At 33.2% G+C, this 14209-nt stretch overlaps 2 protein-coding genes across 9 annotated transcripts in view; one reads left to right on the top strand and one right to left on the bottom strand.

The window, feature by feature from the left end:
* LOC143193513 (capsular polysaccharide phosphotransferase fcs1) overlaps nucleotides 1-5619 on the bottom strand; it is a 27096-nt gene extending 21477 nt beyond the window's left edge. For all 3 annotated transcript variants that reach the window (XM_076399753.1, XM_076399752.1, XM_076399754.1), the window contains exons 1-4: nucleotides 5501-5619; nucleotides 4918-4995; nucleotides 3002-3192; nucleotides 2626-2805 (exon numbers count right to left, since the gene is read on the bottom strand). In XM_076399753.1, the coding sequence (XP_076255868.1) occupies nucleotides 2626-2805; nucleotides 3002-3192; nucleotides 4918-4995; nucleotides 5501-5593 (542 nt within the window). In that variant the 5' untranslated portion in view covers nucleotides 5594-5619. The remainder of the gene's footprint in view (nucleotides 1-2625; nucleotides 2806-3001; nucleotides 3193-4917; nucleotides 4996-5500) is intronic.
* Nucleotides 5620-6860: 1241 nt separating this feature from the next.
* Nucleotides 6861-14209, top strand: part of LOC143193517 (homeobox protein PKNOX2) — a 48678-nt gene continuing 41329 nt past the window's right edge. For 3 of the 6 annotated variants that reach the window (XM_076399763.1, XM_076399764.1, XM_076399765.1), the window contains exon 1: nucleotides 6865-7180. The gene's annotated coding sequence lies outside the window, so the exon portion shown is untranslated. Of the gene's footprint in view, nucleotides 7181-7705; nucleotides 7840-14209 lie in introns of those variants that run through there. The other 3 variants (XM_076399767.1, XM_076399766.1, XM_076399762.1) reach the window with 3 other exon arrangements.

Below are 14209 nucleotides of genomic sequence, written 5' to 3' on the forward strand. Positions count from 1 at the left end.
CGCGGCACCCACTTTACACAGAGCTTTCTCATACCCAAATATTCGTGAACGTGATGAGTAACCTGTTTTGGGCGTCCACTACGTTCACCGTCTTTTGAATGTTAGGACTAACTAAAAAACATATGGATTTAATTCTAGTAGCGCCATCTATGTGTCAGCTCGGGGACTTTTCAATTGTCCTGTTATGTACAAAATAACTTTGGATATACTATGTATTTTCATTGTTATATAAATATTATTCAACATTATCAGGAGCCTGTATTATTTCGTTTGTGTACGAAACTATCTCTAGATCAATATCTATCTGTCTAGATTTTATTTACAATGACTAATTGTGTACAATATCCTGAACAAAGACAATGTATTAAGAAAAATAATAATTAGTTTCTATTTAGTTTTGGCGGATGAAAAAAACAAAGGATTGTAAAGGGCAAAAATAAAAAAAATTGCATGGCTTTATATAATATGGATAGTGTCCAATAAGTACCTACAAAAAATATATAGCAGGTGTACCGGAAAGTCATTGCCGTTTTTTGCGGAAAAAATGGAATGCAGAAAATGGAAAAATGTATTTATTCAAAGCATTGGCCATTTGATTTTAAACATCTTGCACATCTTTCAAGCAATGTATGGTAATGTTTGTCCTTTCAACAAAACGATTCGTGAGCCATTTTCTAATTTCTCTGAAATTAGTGAAGTGTTGCTCAGCAAACACGTGTCCCATCGATGCGAAAAGTTGATAATCGGGCGGGGCGAAGTCTGGAGAGTACGGCGGGTGCGACAATATGTCCAATCCAAGTGCTTTCAACGCTTCCTTGACCCGTCTTGCTTTATGAAACGGTACGATATCGTGCTGTAAAATAACTTTACCGTGTCTTCGGACCCACCCTAGACGTTTTCCGATGTGTTTATAGTACATATTGATCATTTGTTGTCGGTAGCGTTTCACCAGGTTTCAACAGTAATACACCCCACAACTCTGGTCCCACCAATCTTGCAACCAACACGATTTGGCCTTGGAATCGATTGGCTGGCTTCGCCAGGTGATAACCATGATTTTTTGAGGTTAGGGTTTTCAAAATAAATTCATTTTTCATCGCCCGCCACTATTCGATGCAGAAATGACTTCCGATCATACCTTTGAAGCAGCATTTCTTATACGATTTTTCGATTTTCCATTTGCCTGTCGTTCAATTGACGTGGCTGCCACCTTCCCATCTTTTGGATTTTAATAGTTTCTTGAGCTATATTTCATGCTTCTGCCAATTATTTTTGAGTTTGGGTTGGGTCTTCATCCAATAACTCTGGCGATTTCGTATCCTTAAACTTCTTCGCTCTATCAGAACGTTCTTTGTCTTACACCTCGAAATCACCACTTTTGAATTTTCCAAATCGCGCGTCACATGTTTTTAAGGTTAAAGTATACTCACCGTAAGTTTCTACCAGCAAACGATGATTTTCGGTGGCATTTTTCTTGTAATTAAATAAGCAAAGTAACGCGTGCTGAAAATGCAAGTTTTTGCGCACAATACTTGACATTTTCAAAGAGATATAAATCTATGACGGTGTTACGTTCGTAAAATATAACTGTCCCCGGCCTGACATATAGATGGCGCTACTAGAATTAAATCCATATGTTTTTTAGTTAGCCCTAACACTCAAAAGATGCGTGTATAAATTTGACGGCTGTCGGATCATTAGTTTGTGAATTATAGTATTTTGAGTGAACCAACTTTTGTTATTGTGAAATGTGAAAATATTAATGTTCGAAACTGAACAAAATATTGACGTTATGATGGTTTCCGAAACACACTTTACGGACAAACGTTATTTGAAAATTCCTAAATATAAACTTTATCATACAAATCACTCTGATGATAAAGCACATGGAGGTACAGCCATAATAATTCGAGATGATATAAAGCATTTCGAAAAAGAAAAATTCCGCAAAGACTACCTGCAAGCCACCAGTATAACCATAGAGGAAGTATTCTCCAGATCTGGCCCCCAGCGACTATTTCCTGTTCTCAGATCTCAGAACGCTCGCTGGGAAGAAATTTTCGTCGAAGGAAGAGGTGGTGGACGAAACTGAACAAAGGATATTTTGAAGCAAAGGATAAATCGTGCTACAAAAATGGCATCGAAAAGTTGGATGGTTTCTATAATCAGTGTATCACCTTTGAAGGGAATTATGTTGAATAAAAAAACTAACTTTGCCAAAAAAATGTTTTACAATGGTAGGCCGGGGACTTTTCAATTGACCTGTTATAGCTTAGAAGTTTGATGTCAGTAGTGCAGTTAACGTTAATAAGTTATTAGCTGCCAAATTAAATATTGTTTTTTAATATATTTTACATATTTTAGCAGCTTGGCGCGTCCTCAGGTGGTTAGGTGAACAAAACAGGGTTACAACTTTATACATGGGAAGTCGCATCTAAGTCTATCTATTTTAAGATATAGATCGTGCAATAAAACCGTGTGTCATAAAAATTTGTTATTCACGTTAAAATAACTATTAATTAGTTTGAATAGATCATTTGTTCTGGTGGTTATACATAGCGCACAATTATTTGATACCTATTATTTTGTGTTATAGAACAAAATGAATTTACTTTATCCACTTACCGGTGCAAGTTACTCTCAATTGCTGGACTCGAAAAGGTCGGCAGATTCTTGACATCCCTAAATATCTGCTCATGCGTGATAATGCTGACCTTTTCGTAGCTTGTGTTAAGCCAATAAGGAACCTGTCCGTTGGTGACGATGTATACGTGATTGACCCAAGAAGCATATTTTTCTATCGATCTGAAACACGATATTTTCGAACCGTAAAAATAAAGAATAATCATAAAATAATCATTTCAAGTGATATAATCTGATCACTTCAAAATCACTTTACCGAACATTTAATTTGTAAATATTTTCGAATTCAAAACTGATATAAATAATATAAATCAAAAACTGTATTGAATAAAGTAAAATACTGTGGATATGCACGTACCTCAAGGAAAATCTTAGTTCATTTTTGTCTCGGAACCGTCTTCCGGCTAATTCTCTTTGCTTCTTTTCCGTCACGGAATATATTTTCAAATTATTTAAGAAATTGGGATCCGATCCGTTTACCCACGTGTACACAATGTCGATGATTTCGTTCTGAGGTTTCGGATTAGTTACATTTTTAGACAATACATTCTAAAACATTAGATATAATAACAAACGACATTTATTTTTTTGTATTAGAACCAACAATTAATTCTTATCACTATTTTTATAAGACTTAAATTTTTACGCTATCAAATTCGATAATTTTGACAATCTTCCATCACAAATGATAGTTGCTAGAACAACCCGTCCGAAATTGTTCGACGTTTGACAGTCCTTCGATCGTTTTATATAAAATAACTAGTTGAACGCTTTGTTGAGTACAGGATAAAATTTGATTGTGGTATTTAGTGCTTAACATCTACCTTCTATCTAATCCTCTAGAGCAACGCCAGTATATCGTCACCATGAAAAAAACATTCATTTTGCAAATCTACACCAGCCACTTTCAAACTTTGCGTTTGAGCTTTATTAATTATTAATTAAATCCTAATTTGGAAGTGATAATCTAATAAGTAGAATAAATACATTTTCACCCCAATAATTTCGCCAGAATTTTGTTAATCATGAGAAGCTACTGAAAATAGTATTTTGAATATTTGGGTATAATTATATCAGCTAAAGTTCTGAAATATTCCGGTTGCCTATATCAAGAAACTATTTAAGAACTCTATCGCTCTTAAAACATCCTCATACAAAATAACCTGAGCGTTAACTAAGATGTGCCCTCCATTTATTCTAGAAAAATTAAATATTACAAAAAATTAAGTTACATTCAATAAGAAAACCAAAAATTAACCATTAATAATTAAAACAGCGTTATAGAATCTCACACTAGAAATAAAACTGACAATGACAGCGCTTAAAAATGTTACCATAGTAACGATTACTGTTAGTATTGTAGAGGTTACGTCAATTGAATTTTACTGAAAATCTGTTTTTCTTCTACTGTTAGACAATCGTAATTATGACAACTTTCAAATCAATCGAGTGTATAATTTGGAAAATTTTATTTTGAAATACTTAAAATTTAAGTTTCATTAAAATAATTTTTTATGTTATTTTACAATTTATGTGTTCGAGATGATGTGGATTTTATTAATTCTACATTGAACTGTAACTGTGTAACTTCTTCTGAAATAATAGTCATCAAAATTTATGACATCAGCACGTCGCAATGTTACCGCGTTATAGAATTTTGGTTTATTTGTTGATTGTCACTAACATTTTGAAGAATTTTGTAAACATTTGACAACAGGATCGATCTGGTTCGGTTACATGTTCTTACCTATCAAACAGAATTCTCTCTTTTTAATTAGCGTAAGATAAGAAGAAAATATCCACTCTGAGTTTGAGATAACTTTTAAATTTTTACAAATTGCCTTTGGCAGTATATTCACCGTCATCTGTGACATGCGTTGGCTGTTTTATTGGTAGGACTCTATATCAATATCATTTAGATAACTTTGAGTACAAGTGCTCACTTAGTGTACAAGTCCGCACTTACTTATGTAGGATTTTTTTCATCCACAAATTGTTATACACCATGACTATTTGGAATCCAAAATATAAAAAAAACGTTAATCAGTTCACTAAAAAAATCTCTCAACCTCTGTTCAGCATTTGATGGGATAGTCTAAAGATTTACTGCAAACTATTAACCTACTACTGACTAACGAAACCGTCACTGCGGTTTGCTAAAAATGCATGAAAATATTTACCTGATAGATGCCTATTCAAATAAAAAAAATGATAAGAATTAATTAACAGTCTAATACAATGTTGTCCTATCTTTTATGTGATATAATATATTACCTGGATTTTAGTTTTATTTTCCTGTTCGATGATATTGTATATCCTTCGGATGTATATCTGGTTCGGTATTCTATTATTCTACAATTATTGTATAATTACTAATATTATTTAATTTTGTGCCATACTTGTATTTAAAATAAAGTTTTATCCGTCTATATATAGTATCAAATTAGCTATATTTACTTAGAAGTTATCATAATAGAATCATTAATTATAAGATTAACTTTCCACAAAATAATCCATAATACTAGAATTATACGAAATTAATTTTTATCATACATTATTATTCTTAGGAAAAACATATTAAGTAAATAACCAATAGAATATTTACTATGCTAAAGGAAAACAAAATATAATATCCTATAAATGACGTTAAAGAGGACAAAAATAAAAATTCCAGCACAATGACACGACTCACAAAACTAAGGCTCGGCGAATTAAAGGTTTATATATTTTAGCACACAGAACACTTTATACATCAACGTATCCAAGAAATAAGTGATAACAACATATTCAGTATATACTTTGCTTAATGTAGGGCTTATTGAACAATGAAGAGGCATATCTCTTCTTGGGAACTTACGCTGTTTACATACGCGTATAGGATCGTCACAGTCACGAAACCAAATAAAGCCACTACAAGGAGCGCTTTAAATAAGTGCACCAAGTGGACCATTTCTCTACTACTAAAACGGATATTGCTTTTTTCGTTTTATAATACCGAATTTTTAATCACCAATAGGTGATAAATTTTATCTTGTTTACACAACTCGCATACGTACCCGGCTGATTTAAGCGAATTATTTCTCCCTTATCGAAGGGAGATTTTTCCTAGATTTATTAATTGATTTGCAATTTTGATAGTATGCAATGCCCTTTAAGTCTTTGCTGTTATCCAGATTGCGTAAAAATTAAATTTAAGTTTTTTATACAATAAGAAAATATAATAACATTTCCCAATTAAATATATCCAAAACGTTTAAACACACCCTATTCGTTAGAAATAACACTGCTAAAAGATACTTTTTTAAATCAATTTTGGTACATAAACGACAATTTAAAATTCTAGTCCCATAAAGTAATTGATATGAATTATATAAAAAACATAGCTAACATAACTCAAATAAATTAACTAAGCTTATTGATTATTTCAATTTGAAATTGATAATAAACGTCAGTACTTAAATAATAATTGAATACAAATTATGAATACATTCAATATATTACTATTAAATTTTGAAATAACTTTTTACATGTTATCTTACGAATACAGGCGCCATCTATTAGCATTGACTCTCAATACATTTTTATAGAACAAAGCGCTCTATTATTATGTGTCGAAGAAAGCCATTACAGCCAATAGATGGCGGCGCAATCAACAAATCGTATTTTTATATTGTCTAATGAAGGGGGTGGAGCTTACGCTATCTAATTTTAAGCTCTTTCATTTTTCTAATAACATTAGATATTTAATTCTTAGGTTTTTTTGTTTTTTTGTGTTACTCAGTTGATATTTCCTTGTGTTTAATTTTATAATTTAATATCTGCACACGTTCACATGTAAAAATATTATATGAATATTTTATAAGCAAAAAGAAGGCTGGAGCAAAAAGAAATGGGAAAACAAAGCGCATGCTCATTTTTTCTGAATATTTTCGTTTTTTAAAAGAAAACGCGACACTTTATGATTAATATGATCTGAAAAAAATAATTCTTCGGTCTCCTCTTACATTTACCATGTCGGACCGGTAACTACAACCGCTAAAGTTTGAAATACAATTGTGTTATTAAAATATTGGGCGTGTTTTACCTTCTTTGGTAAAGGAAAGACGGCCACTGCCGATATCCCGGAACGCAGCCTCAAGAGAGAGAGCGGTATATAACAAGTACGTCTCGAATAGAAAATTAAAGGCGTAGCCATTTTGATTTTGACGAATATTGACATACGTCTACTAGTCTAGACAGAAAGTCATTTGTTACAGTCGAGGTGACATGTAAACACGGGAAAAATCTCCGAAAAATACGGAAGTCACATGTTTTAGTAATTACGCGCTTTATTTTTCTTCCGTTTTTTATTGCCGGGAAATTTACGACGTTGTTTTACGCGGTAAATGGTACAGTGGTTGTTTTTGTTTGGCATCATCGACTTAACCTTGCCAATTGACGATTAATTTTGGCCCGGTTTTTTTTAAATGTTGTTCAACATGACAAGAGAAATCTCGGGAGCCTTCTGAATGGATTTTAATTTTTTTTTAAAGATCATGTAAGTATTTTTCAATTTTGTTGTTCTATCGGGTAAGCGCGCTCGGCGCATTCAATTTGTGTATTTTGGATCCGGTAGCTCATTAGCTAGAGCGTCATAATAAATAAACGTAAATTGATATGCCCTTCGTTGTTTTTCTTGTGATTAGCGCCAAAATCTCAGGTCGCGCTCTGTAATCTCACTTTGAGCTTGTGTGCGTGTTTCCTTTATGTGAAAATAGTTAGGATTTGGGTTATAATTGAATATGATAATAGTCTTTGGAGTCAATTTAAAAGCGCTAAAACCGTTTTATTTGTTCTATTCCGTAACGTGACACCTGATATTTTTAGTGTTAAGTTTTTTCGTTGCGCCGAAAGATGTGTTTTTCAGTTTTGTTTTAATTAATTTTAATATAGGTATTCGCGTAAGCTTTTTTTTATATAAATATAAACATGGTGTTTGGTGACTAATGTCGAGCTGAAAATAACCCAACGAAATACCAAAATATTTGGCAAATTTTCGTTCTGAATCGATCTTCTGAGTACTCAGTTCCCAGGACCCCAACAGGACGCGTATTTTATACCCGTTCTCCGAACTCGAAATTGTTGTGATGAGAAAGCAGTTTCGCGGCCTTCAGATCTTGATATTCCAAAATCGATGAGGAAATAAGTTTGGAACAGGTAAAAAATTACATAACGAAGCCAAATTAATGATCTTACTACATACTGTTTCATTTTTATCTTTTATATATTTCCCTTTTTCAATCTTTTTTCACTCAATAAATTTATTGAAATCTATCTACTTCGGATCGAATATATCAACTTACCGGTTCTTCAAAATAACAAACAAATTGAATGTGTTTTGTTTATATAAAATACATAAAAATTAAGCATAAATTGCAAAGAAATATTTTTATGGAAACGGTAAAATATCGATAATTTACTATTTATTAAAAATGTTATATATGTTATTTTGAAAATTTATTTGGGTTTTAGTCTATCCTTTAATTTTATTTTTAACATGGTTCTATGAGACAATATTTAAATCAAAATATATTCTTGCCTGTCTAATCATCTAATGCTAATTGTTGTAATTTTATTTTTAGAAAATCCTTTACCGGTATCAATTATATTTTTATTATGTATCAATAATTTATGTCAATATTGACGTTTGTGTTGATAGATTTCGGTAATAAATGTTAAATAATCTAGTAAAAACAATATTTAAAATACCGGTAAGCGATCTAAACCTTCGAACTCGTCGTTCACTTGTCGGCTTGTCCACAAAAAGATTCATATCATATCGGAGTTATAAACCCGATTGGTCACAGACCGTACCGAACTTGGCATTAAACGTTAAATATTCATAAAACTTCTATTTTTTCCTTTTTGGTTTTATATTAAATGAGAATGCTTTCCATTATCTCCCATAGTTTATTAATGAAAAAATTCACGGCATAGTTTGGATTTTTTTATTTGTTCATTAGGCAACGTTTTGTTATATGGGTTTTGGTGATTGAATACTTTTTTTTCAGACCTATCGAGATTGAACACTTGACTAAATAAAATAGCCGTAATATTCTACACCATGGATCCACCACCGCTCGGTTACCTTTTTTGTTTCACATATGCTCAATAATATTGCGTTTCACAAGTATTTGATCTTTTTGTCCAAAAAGTTTTTGTCTTTATATTCTTATATATTCAGTTTCAAGTACAACAATATGTCAAAACTCAATGTAATCAGCGTGATAAGTTTATATATTTATGGATACTTATATAGCCAATCTATAAGTTGACATATAATTTAACATTGTTAAATTACCATGGTAACCGTTGTCATAGAAACGATAACCGAACATTGACGTGCTTTCTCGGTAATATTCGTCGGAATACTATAGCCTGTTCAATAAAACTGTCGATTTAGATTGGTACTGATGGGACATGTTGCCAAATGTCTCCAAAATTCTTCAAAACAATAGTGATAATAATTAAAGGTGGTAAACCGGCAAACGCTGTAAACCAAATGTCAAATTTGATGCGGCAATATTGCAACGTGCATATATTTTGATGCCGTACATTGTTTATTTTATTGGAGGGGCTATAGATGAGTGGGCTACAACGGCTAGCAAGTAAATTTTTGTTGCACTTGTATTGTGTCTTCACTAACCAAACTCGCCAATTCAATAACGAACACTAATTACACGTTTCATAACACACAACATCTTAGTGACATTTTTCTTCTTGAAATTATTATAGAATGCTATACCGAATAACAATTTACAAGCTGATTAATTTAAAAGTACGCTTAATTTACGTACTTACGCAGACAAAGTTGATATATTGCATTATATTCTTCTAAAACAACAGAAGATCGCCAAAAAACGTATCTTAAGCTGCCAAGAACTGCATAATAGTTCTCGATTTTAACTGTCAACTGTAAGCATAAAAGGATTACCAAAAAGTGGACATAAAAAAATCAATTTCAAGAATACCGTTGTAATAACAATCAGGCGGGCGGTACTGATGGTCGACGGATGGCGCCAAGACATCCAAGTGTCTGTGTTATATCATTCATATGTAGGTTAACGTCTTTGAAACAGCCATAAAAACGTATTTCGAACTCGTCTAATAAAAATATTGCTAAATTTTGAAACATTGTAAGTAGCTTAAATTCGATTTTTGATTGAGAAATATACTACGTATTTCCGTATACTAGAATTGTAACTTCATTTGGCCGGTTTACCATATTTTTTTATTAATACTTCTTTCATAGTCGTTGCACACTAAACTACAAAAAAAAGTTGTCTTTACAGTGATTTAGAACTAGGTATTTATTTATGAGAAACTATCGGTTTTTGTTAGTATCTAAAGGAATGCTTGTTCCCTTATTTAATTAGCACTTTGATCTGCCGCGTTTTGATGTGACTATGATATGATAGTATTATTTATATTTATTGGTATATGAGCAGGTTGCTTGTATGCGAAATCGACAGTTGTAGGACCGAAACCAGTGGCCATTGGACATTATTGTAGTGTTGTGTCAGTGAAAACAAAATATTTACTCAATAAATATGATTTAGTTTTCTTTCGTTCATGTCTCCCCAGATCTGGGTGCGCTTGTTTAACATATGGGCCGAAAAGTTCGTGGCATAACAAAGAAAACGCTTTTTTTTGTTCAGAATTGGCTTTATTCATCAACGTAATCTCCATCATCTAACATTTTAACACCACTTTTGTAGAACAATTTATCTTTTGCGTCAGAATAGGCCTGTCACCAGTTGCTGATCACTCAGATGACAATCGTTTTGATTCCAGAGTGAAGTGATGGATCCATGTCTCATCCATTCATACATATCGACGCAAATTCCGGTTTAAATTACGTTTAAACATGGTCAAACGCTGCTCAGAATCATCAACACGTTCTTGTTTTTGATCAACAGTGAGCAAATGCGGCACCCACATCGAACAAAGCTTTCTCATGGACAAATGCTCATGCAATACAAAAGCAACACGTCCTTTTGATGTCTTTGCGATGTTAACTAATTCACGCAGCTTCAATTTTCGACCATTCAAAACGATTTTGTGGATTTTTTTTTATGTTTTCTGATGTTACCATCTCATTTGTACGTCCACTGCGTTCTGCATCATTGGTGTCTCTACGACCACGTTTGAAGTTAGCAAATCAAAGTTTTATTATTGTTTCTGATGGAGCGGAGTCCTTATAAAACTTTTCAAGCCATTGGTTCGCTTGAACGCTATTTTTCCCATCAAAAAGCAGTGTAAAATTAATACACGAGATTGTTTTTGATCCATTGTTTTGATAATAACAAAAGTAATATCACTTTTGGTATAATAACTCACAAACTTATGACTAGAATATCATGAAATCTTAACAGTCTTTTAAAGGTTAGTACTAGTTAATATAATACAACTAACGCCATATATGTTAGGCCCGGGACTTTTCGGCCCGTGTGTTAAGTTGTTGCTCGTGTGTTGTAGTTTTCTTGCAGCTTCTTCATAGCTGCCTCCAATAGCAAGTATATTTTAGTTTATTGTCCAGCGGGGTTCTGTTTTCCAGGTCATCATAGCTAAAAAAAACATAGTAAAAAAGTGTCCAGTATGTTGCTTCATCAAAATTTTTTGAAGTTTTTGGATGGATTCCTCATGCCAAACCTTATCGAGTGTTATGATGGATCTGCGATGGTACCAAGTGCTTGGTAAATAGTTGAATGTTTGCGTTTAAGATTTGTTTTTACCTTTTTAACAGGTGTCACATGTTACACGTGATTATAAAGCTTCACCCACATTCCAAATACATGTGAAATTACACTATTTCCTTATTTTAGCGGATGCTTCAACTTTTGTTCAGTGTTGCGGGTTCAATTTCCTGTCTCTTCGGTCCGATCAAGTCTCGTACAGGTTCACTTTGTACAACGTAGATTGTTGTCTTGCCAAAGTTAAACTATATAACATGAAATTCAATAGAATAAGTTACATTACAATGTAAACTTCTGTTTTGCAGTGTCATTGGATAATTTGTAAACCACATGTTTACACTTGAAACTAACGCGACGACGTTTGTAGCAAATATTACTTTTTATGGTTAAATCAACGGGAAAGCTGAAGTAACTGAGAATATGTTCCTTAGATAATAATGTGCAAATATTAGTTCCGACATTTTAAAACTGACACAGCTGCGATATTGAATAGAGCTAGCCAGAGAAGGCCTTTGTTCGCCTTCGAAGAAGAAGGCCTTCGTTGAAAAGTTTGAAAATACAAAATAATTGCGAATACAAACTAATCGTTGCAATATATGATAAACTGCATGAAATATCGCCTAAATAGGATAGGATACAACCCAACTCGCCGTATTAGCCATATATTGCTCTTTGTGATAACAATTATATTTCGACCGTGACCAGTACAAGTAATATTCCATATTTAACAGGTAAATTGAAAAGCCCCGGCCTACCTTAGTAAAACACATTTTTTTTAGCAAAATTAGTTTTTTTTATTCAACATAGTTCGGATTTATTATGCTTGATCATCTCCTAACACTGCTCCGAATCATCAACTCGTCGTAGTTTTTGGTTAAAAGTGAGCTCGCGCGGCACCTACTTTACACAGAGCTTTGTCCTATACAAATATTGGTGAATGATATGATATACACGTTCAGTTGATATATTTAGAATGTCTGCTATTTCATTCAATTTCAATTTACGGTCATTCAAAATCATTTTGTGGATTTTTAAAAATGTTTTCGTCGGTAACAACCTCTTTTGGGCGTCCACTGCGTTTACCGTCTTCGGTGCTCATTGCACCACGTCTAAACTTAGCATACCAATCGTTGATGGTTGATTTTCCTGGGGCAGTGTCCGGAAACTCGGCATCAAGCCCAGTTTTTGCTTCAATTGTATTTTTCCCTTCAAAAAGCAATATTTTATCAACACGCGAAATTATTTTTTATCCATCGTTTCCACAATAACAAAAGTTGTTTCATTCAAAATGCTATAATTCACAATTATCACATTTATATACAATTTATTAACTTTATTGATTAAATTGTTTAGACCAGATCTAAAATACGCGTATAAAATTATTCTTTGTACCTTTCACTCGATTCCGAAGAGATTTAAACACCTCTTTAAAGGCGATACCCAGATTGAATACAAAACACATTAAAACAGCATTATTTCTTAGTGAGCACCTTCTGCAAGGATTATCGAACACATGAACAGGTACATCGCACTGTAGACGTCATCAGTAGAGGCCTAGAAAAAACCTTTTTAGACTGTACTACTCTGCTACCTTTTTGGATATAAGTCAAGCCTTTAACAAGGTCTAGCGTTATATATATATATATATATATATATATATATATATATTACCACATATTCTCATCGTATCTCAATCAAAGAAATTTTAATGATTATTTATAATATAGACACAATGATTGCGACCTACCCTGACAACACTGCCGTTCTCTCGGTGCATTCTGACCCAAAAACCACTTCGTTACAACTTTTATGTGGTCTAAATAAAGTCGATTAATGTTTTAACCAATGAAGAATAAAGGCAAATCAAAGCAAATCCACTCATGTTACTTAAACTGTGATGGGAGTAACTTGTCTGTCGGTAAAATTATATAATGAAAACATCCCAAACAAGAGGAACATGCAAATACTTGGGCCTTTACTTGGGTCATAGGCTCACATGGCAGAAGCACATGTAGAGCAAGAATAAACAACTTCAACAGGGTCCGTAGTGTGAATTGGTTAACAGGTCGTTACTCCCTATTTAAGCAATGAAAACAAATGATATGGTGGTATGCAAATCCATCATCAAGCCAATCTGGTCATACTACATTCAGCTAAGAGACACAGCAAGCAACATTAATATAGAAATATTGGAAAAGTTTCAGAGCACGGTTCTAAGGAGCATGTTCAATTTTTCTCAAAGTATATATATGTATCTGGATCTCGCTGTGCGAACAATAAAGCAGGAAATAAGTACCAGAGGAGACTTGCACAACATAACATACAAACTAGCTGGCATTGACGCTGAGTGGAATAGGAGTACAACAGCACGTGAGACTGAAGAAATACGACATCTCTAGTGTCAGCAACACATTCACATAGAGGGATAGGAGCTGCACCCACAGATTGATGCATTAAAAAGAGATAAACAAACAGTTTAGAACAGGCACGATACAGTGGCTAATTGTTCTGATACAGAATGCCCTGTCTCAGAACAGAGAAGGGGAAAAATTTCTTCGTCAGTTTATGATAACACATGGGCTAAAGAGTCCCGGGCCTAACACATAGATAGCGCCAGTTTTATTACATTCGCCGCTTTTTCAGTTAGTATTGACCTTCAAAAGGCAGCTGTTAAAATTTCATGATATTCTAGTGATGAGTTTGTGAGTTATTGTGCTAAGAGTGTCACTACTATTGTTATATTTAGAACAATGGATCAAAAACTATTTCGTGTTTTAATTTGACACTGTTTCTTGGTGAAAAAATACCGTTTAAGCGATACAATAGCTTGA

The sequence above is a fragment of the Rhynchophorus ferrugineus genome, unplaced genomic scaffold (assembly GCF_030347505.1).
Source record: "Rhynchophorus ferrugineus isolate W39M unplaced genomic scaffold, kcgeb_rfMv2 rfM3, whole genome shotgun sequence".
Taxonomy (NCBI): domain Eukaryota; kingdom Metazoa; phylum Arthropoda; class Insecta; order Coleoptera; family Curculionidae; genus Rhynchophorus; species Rhynchophorus ferrugineus.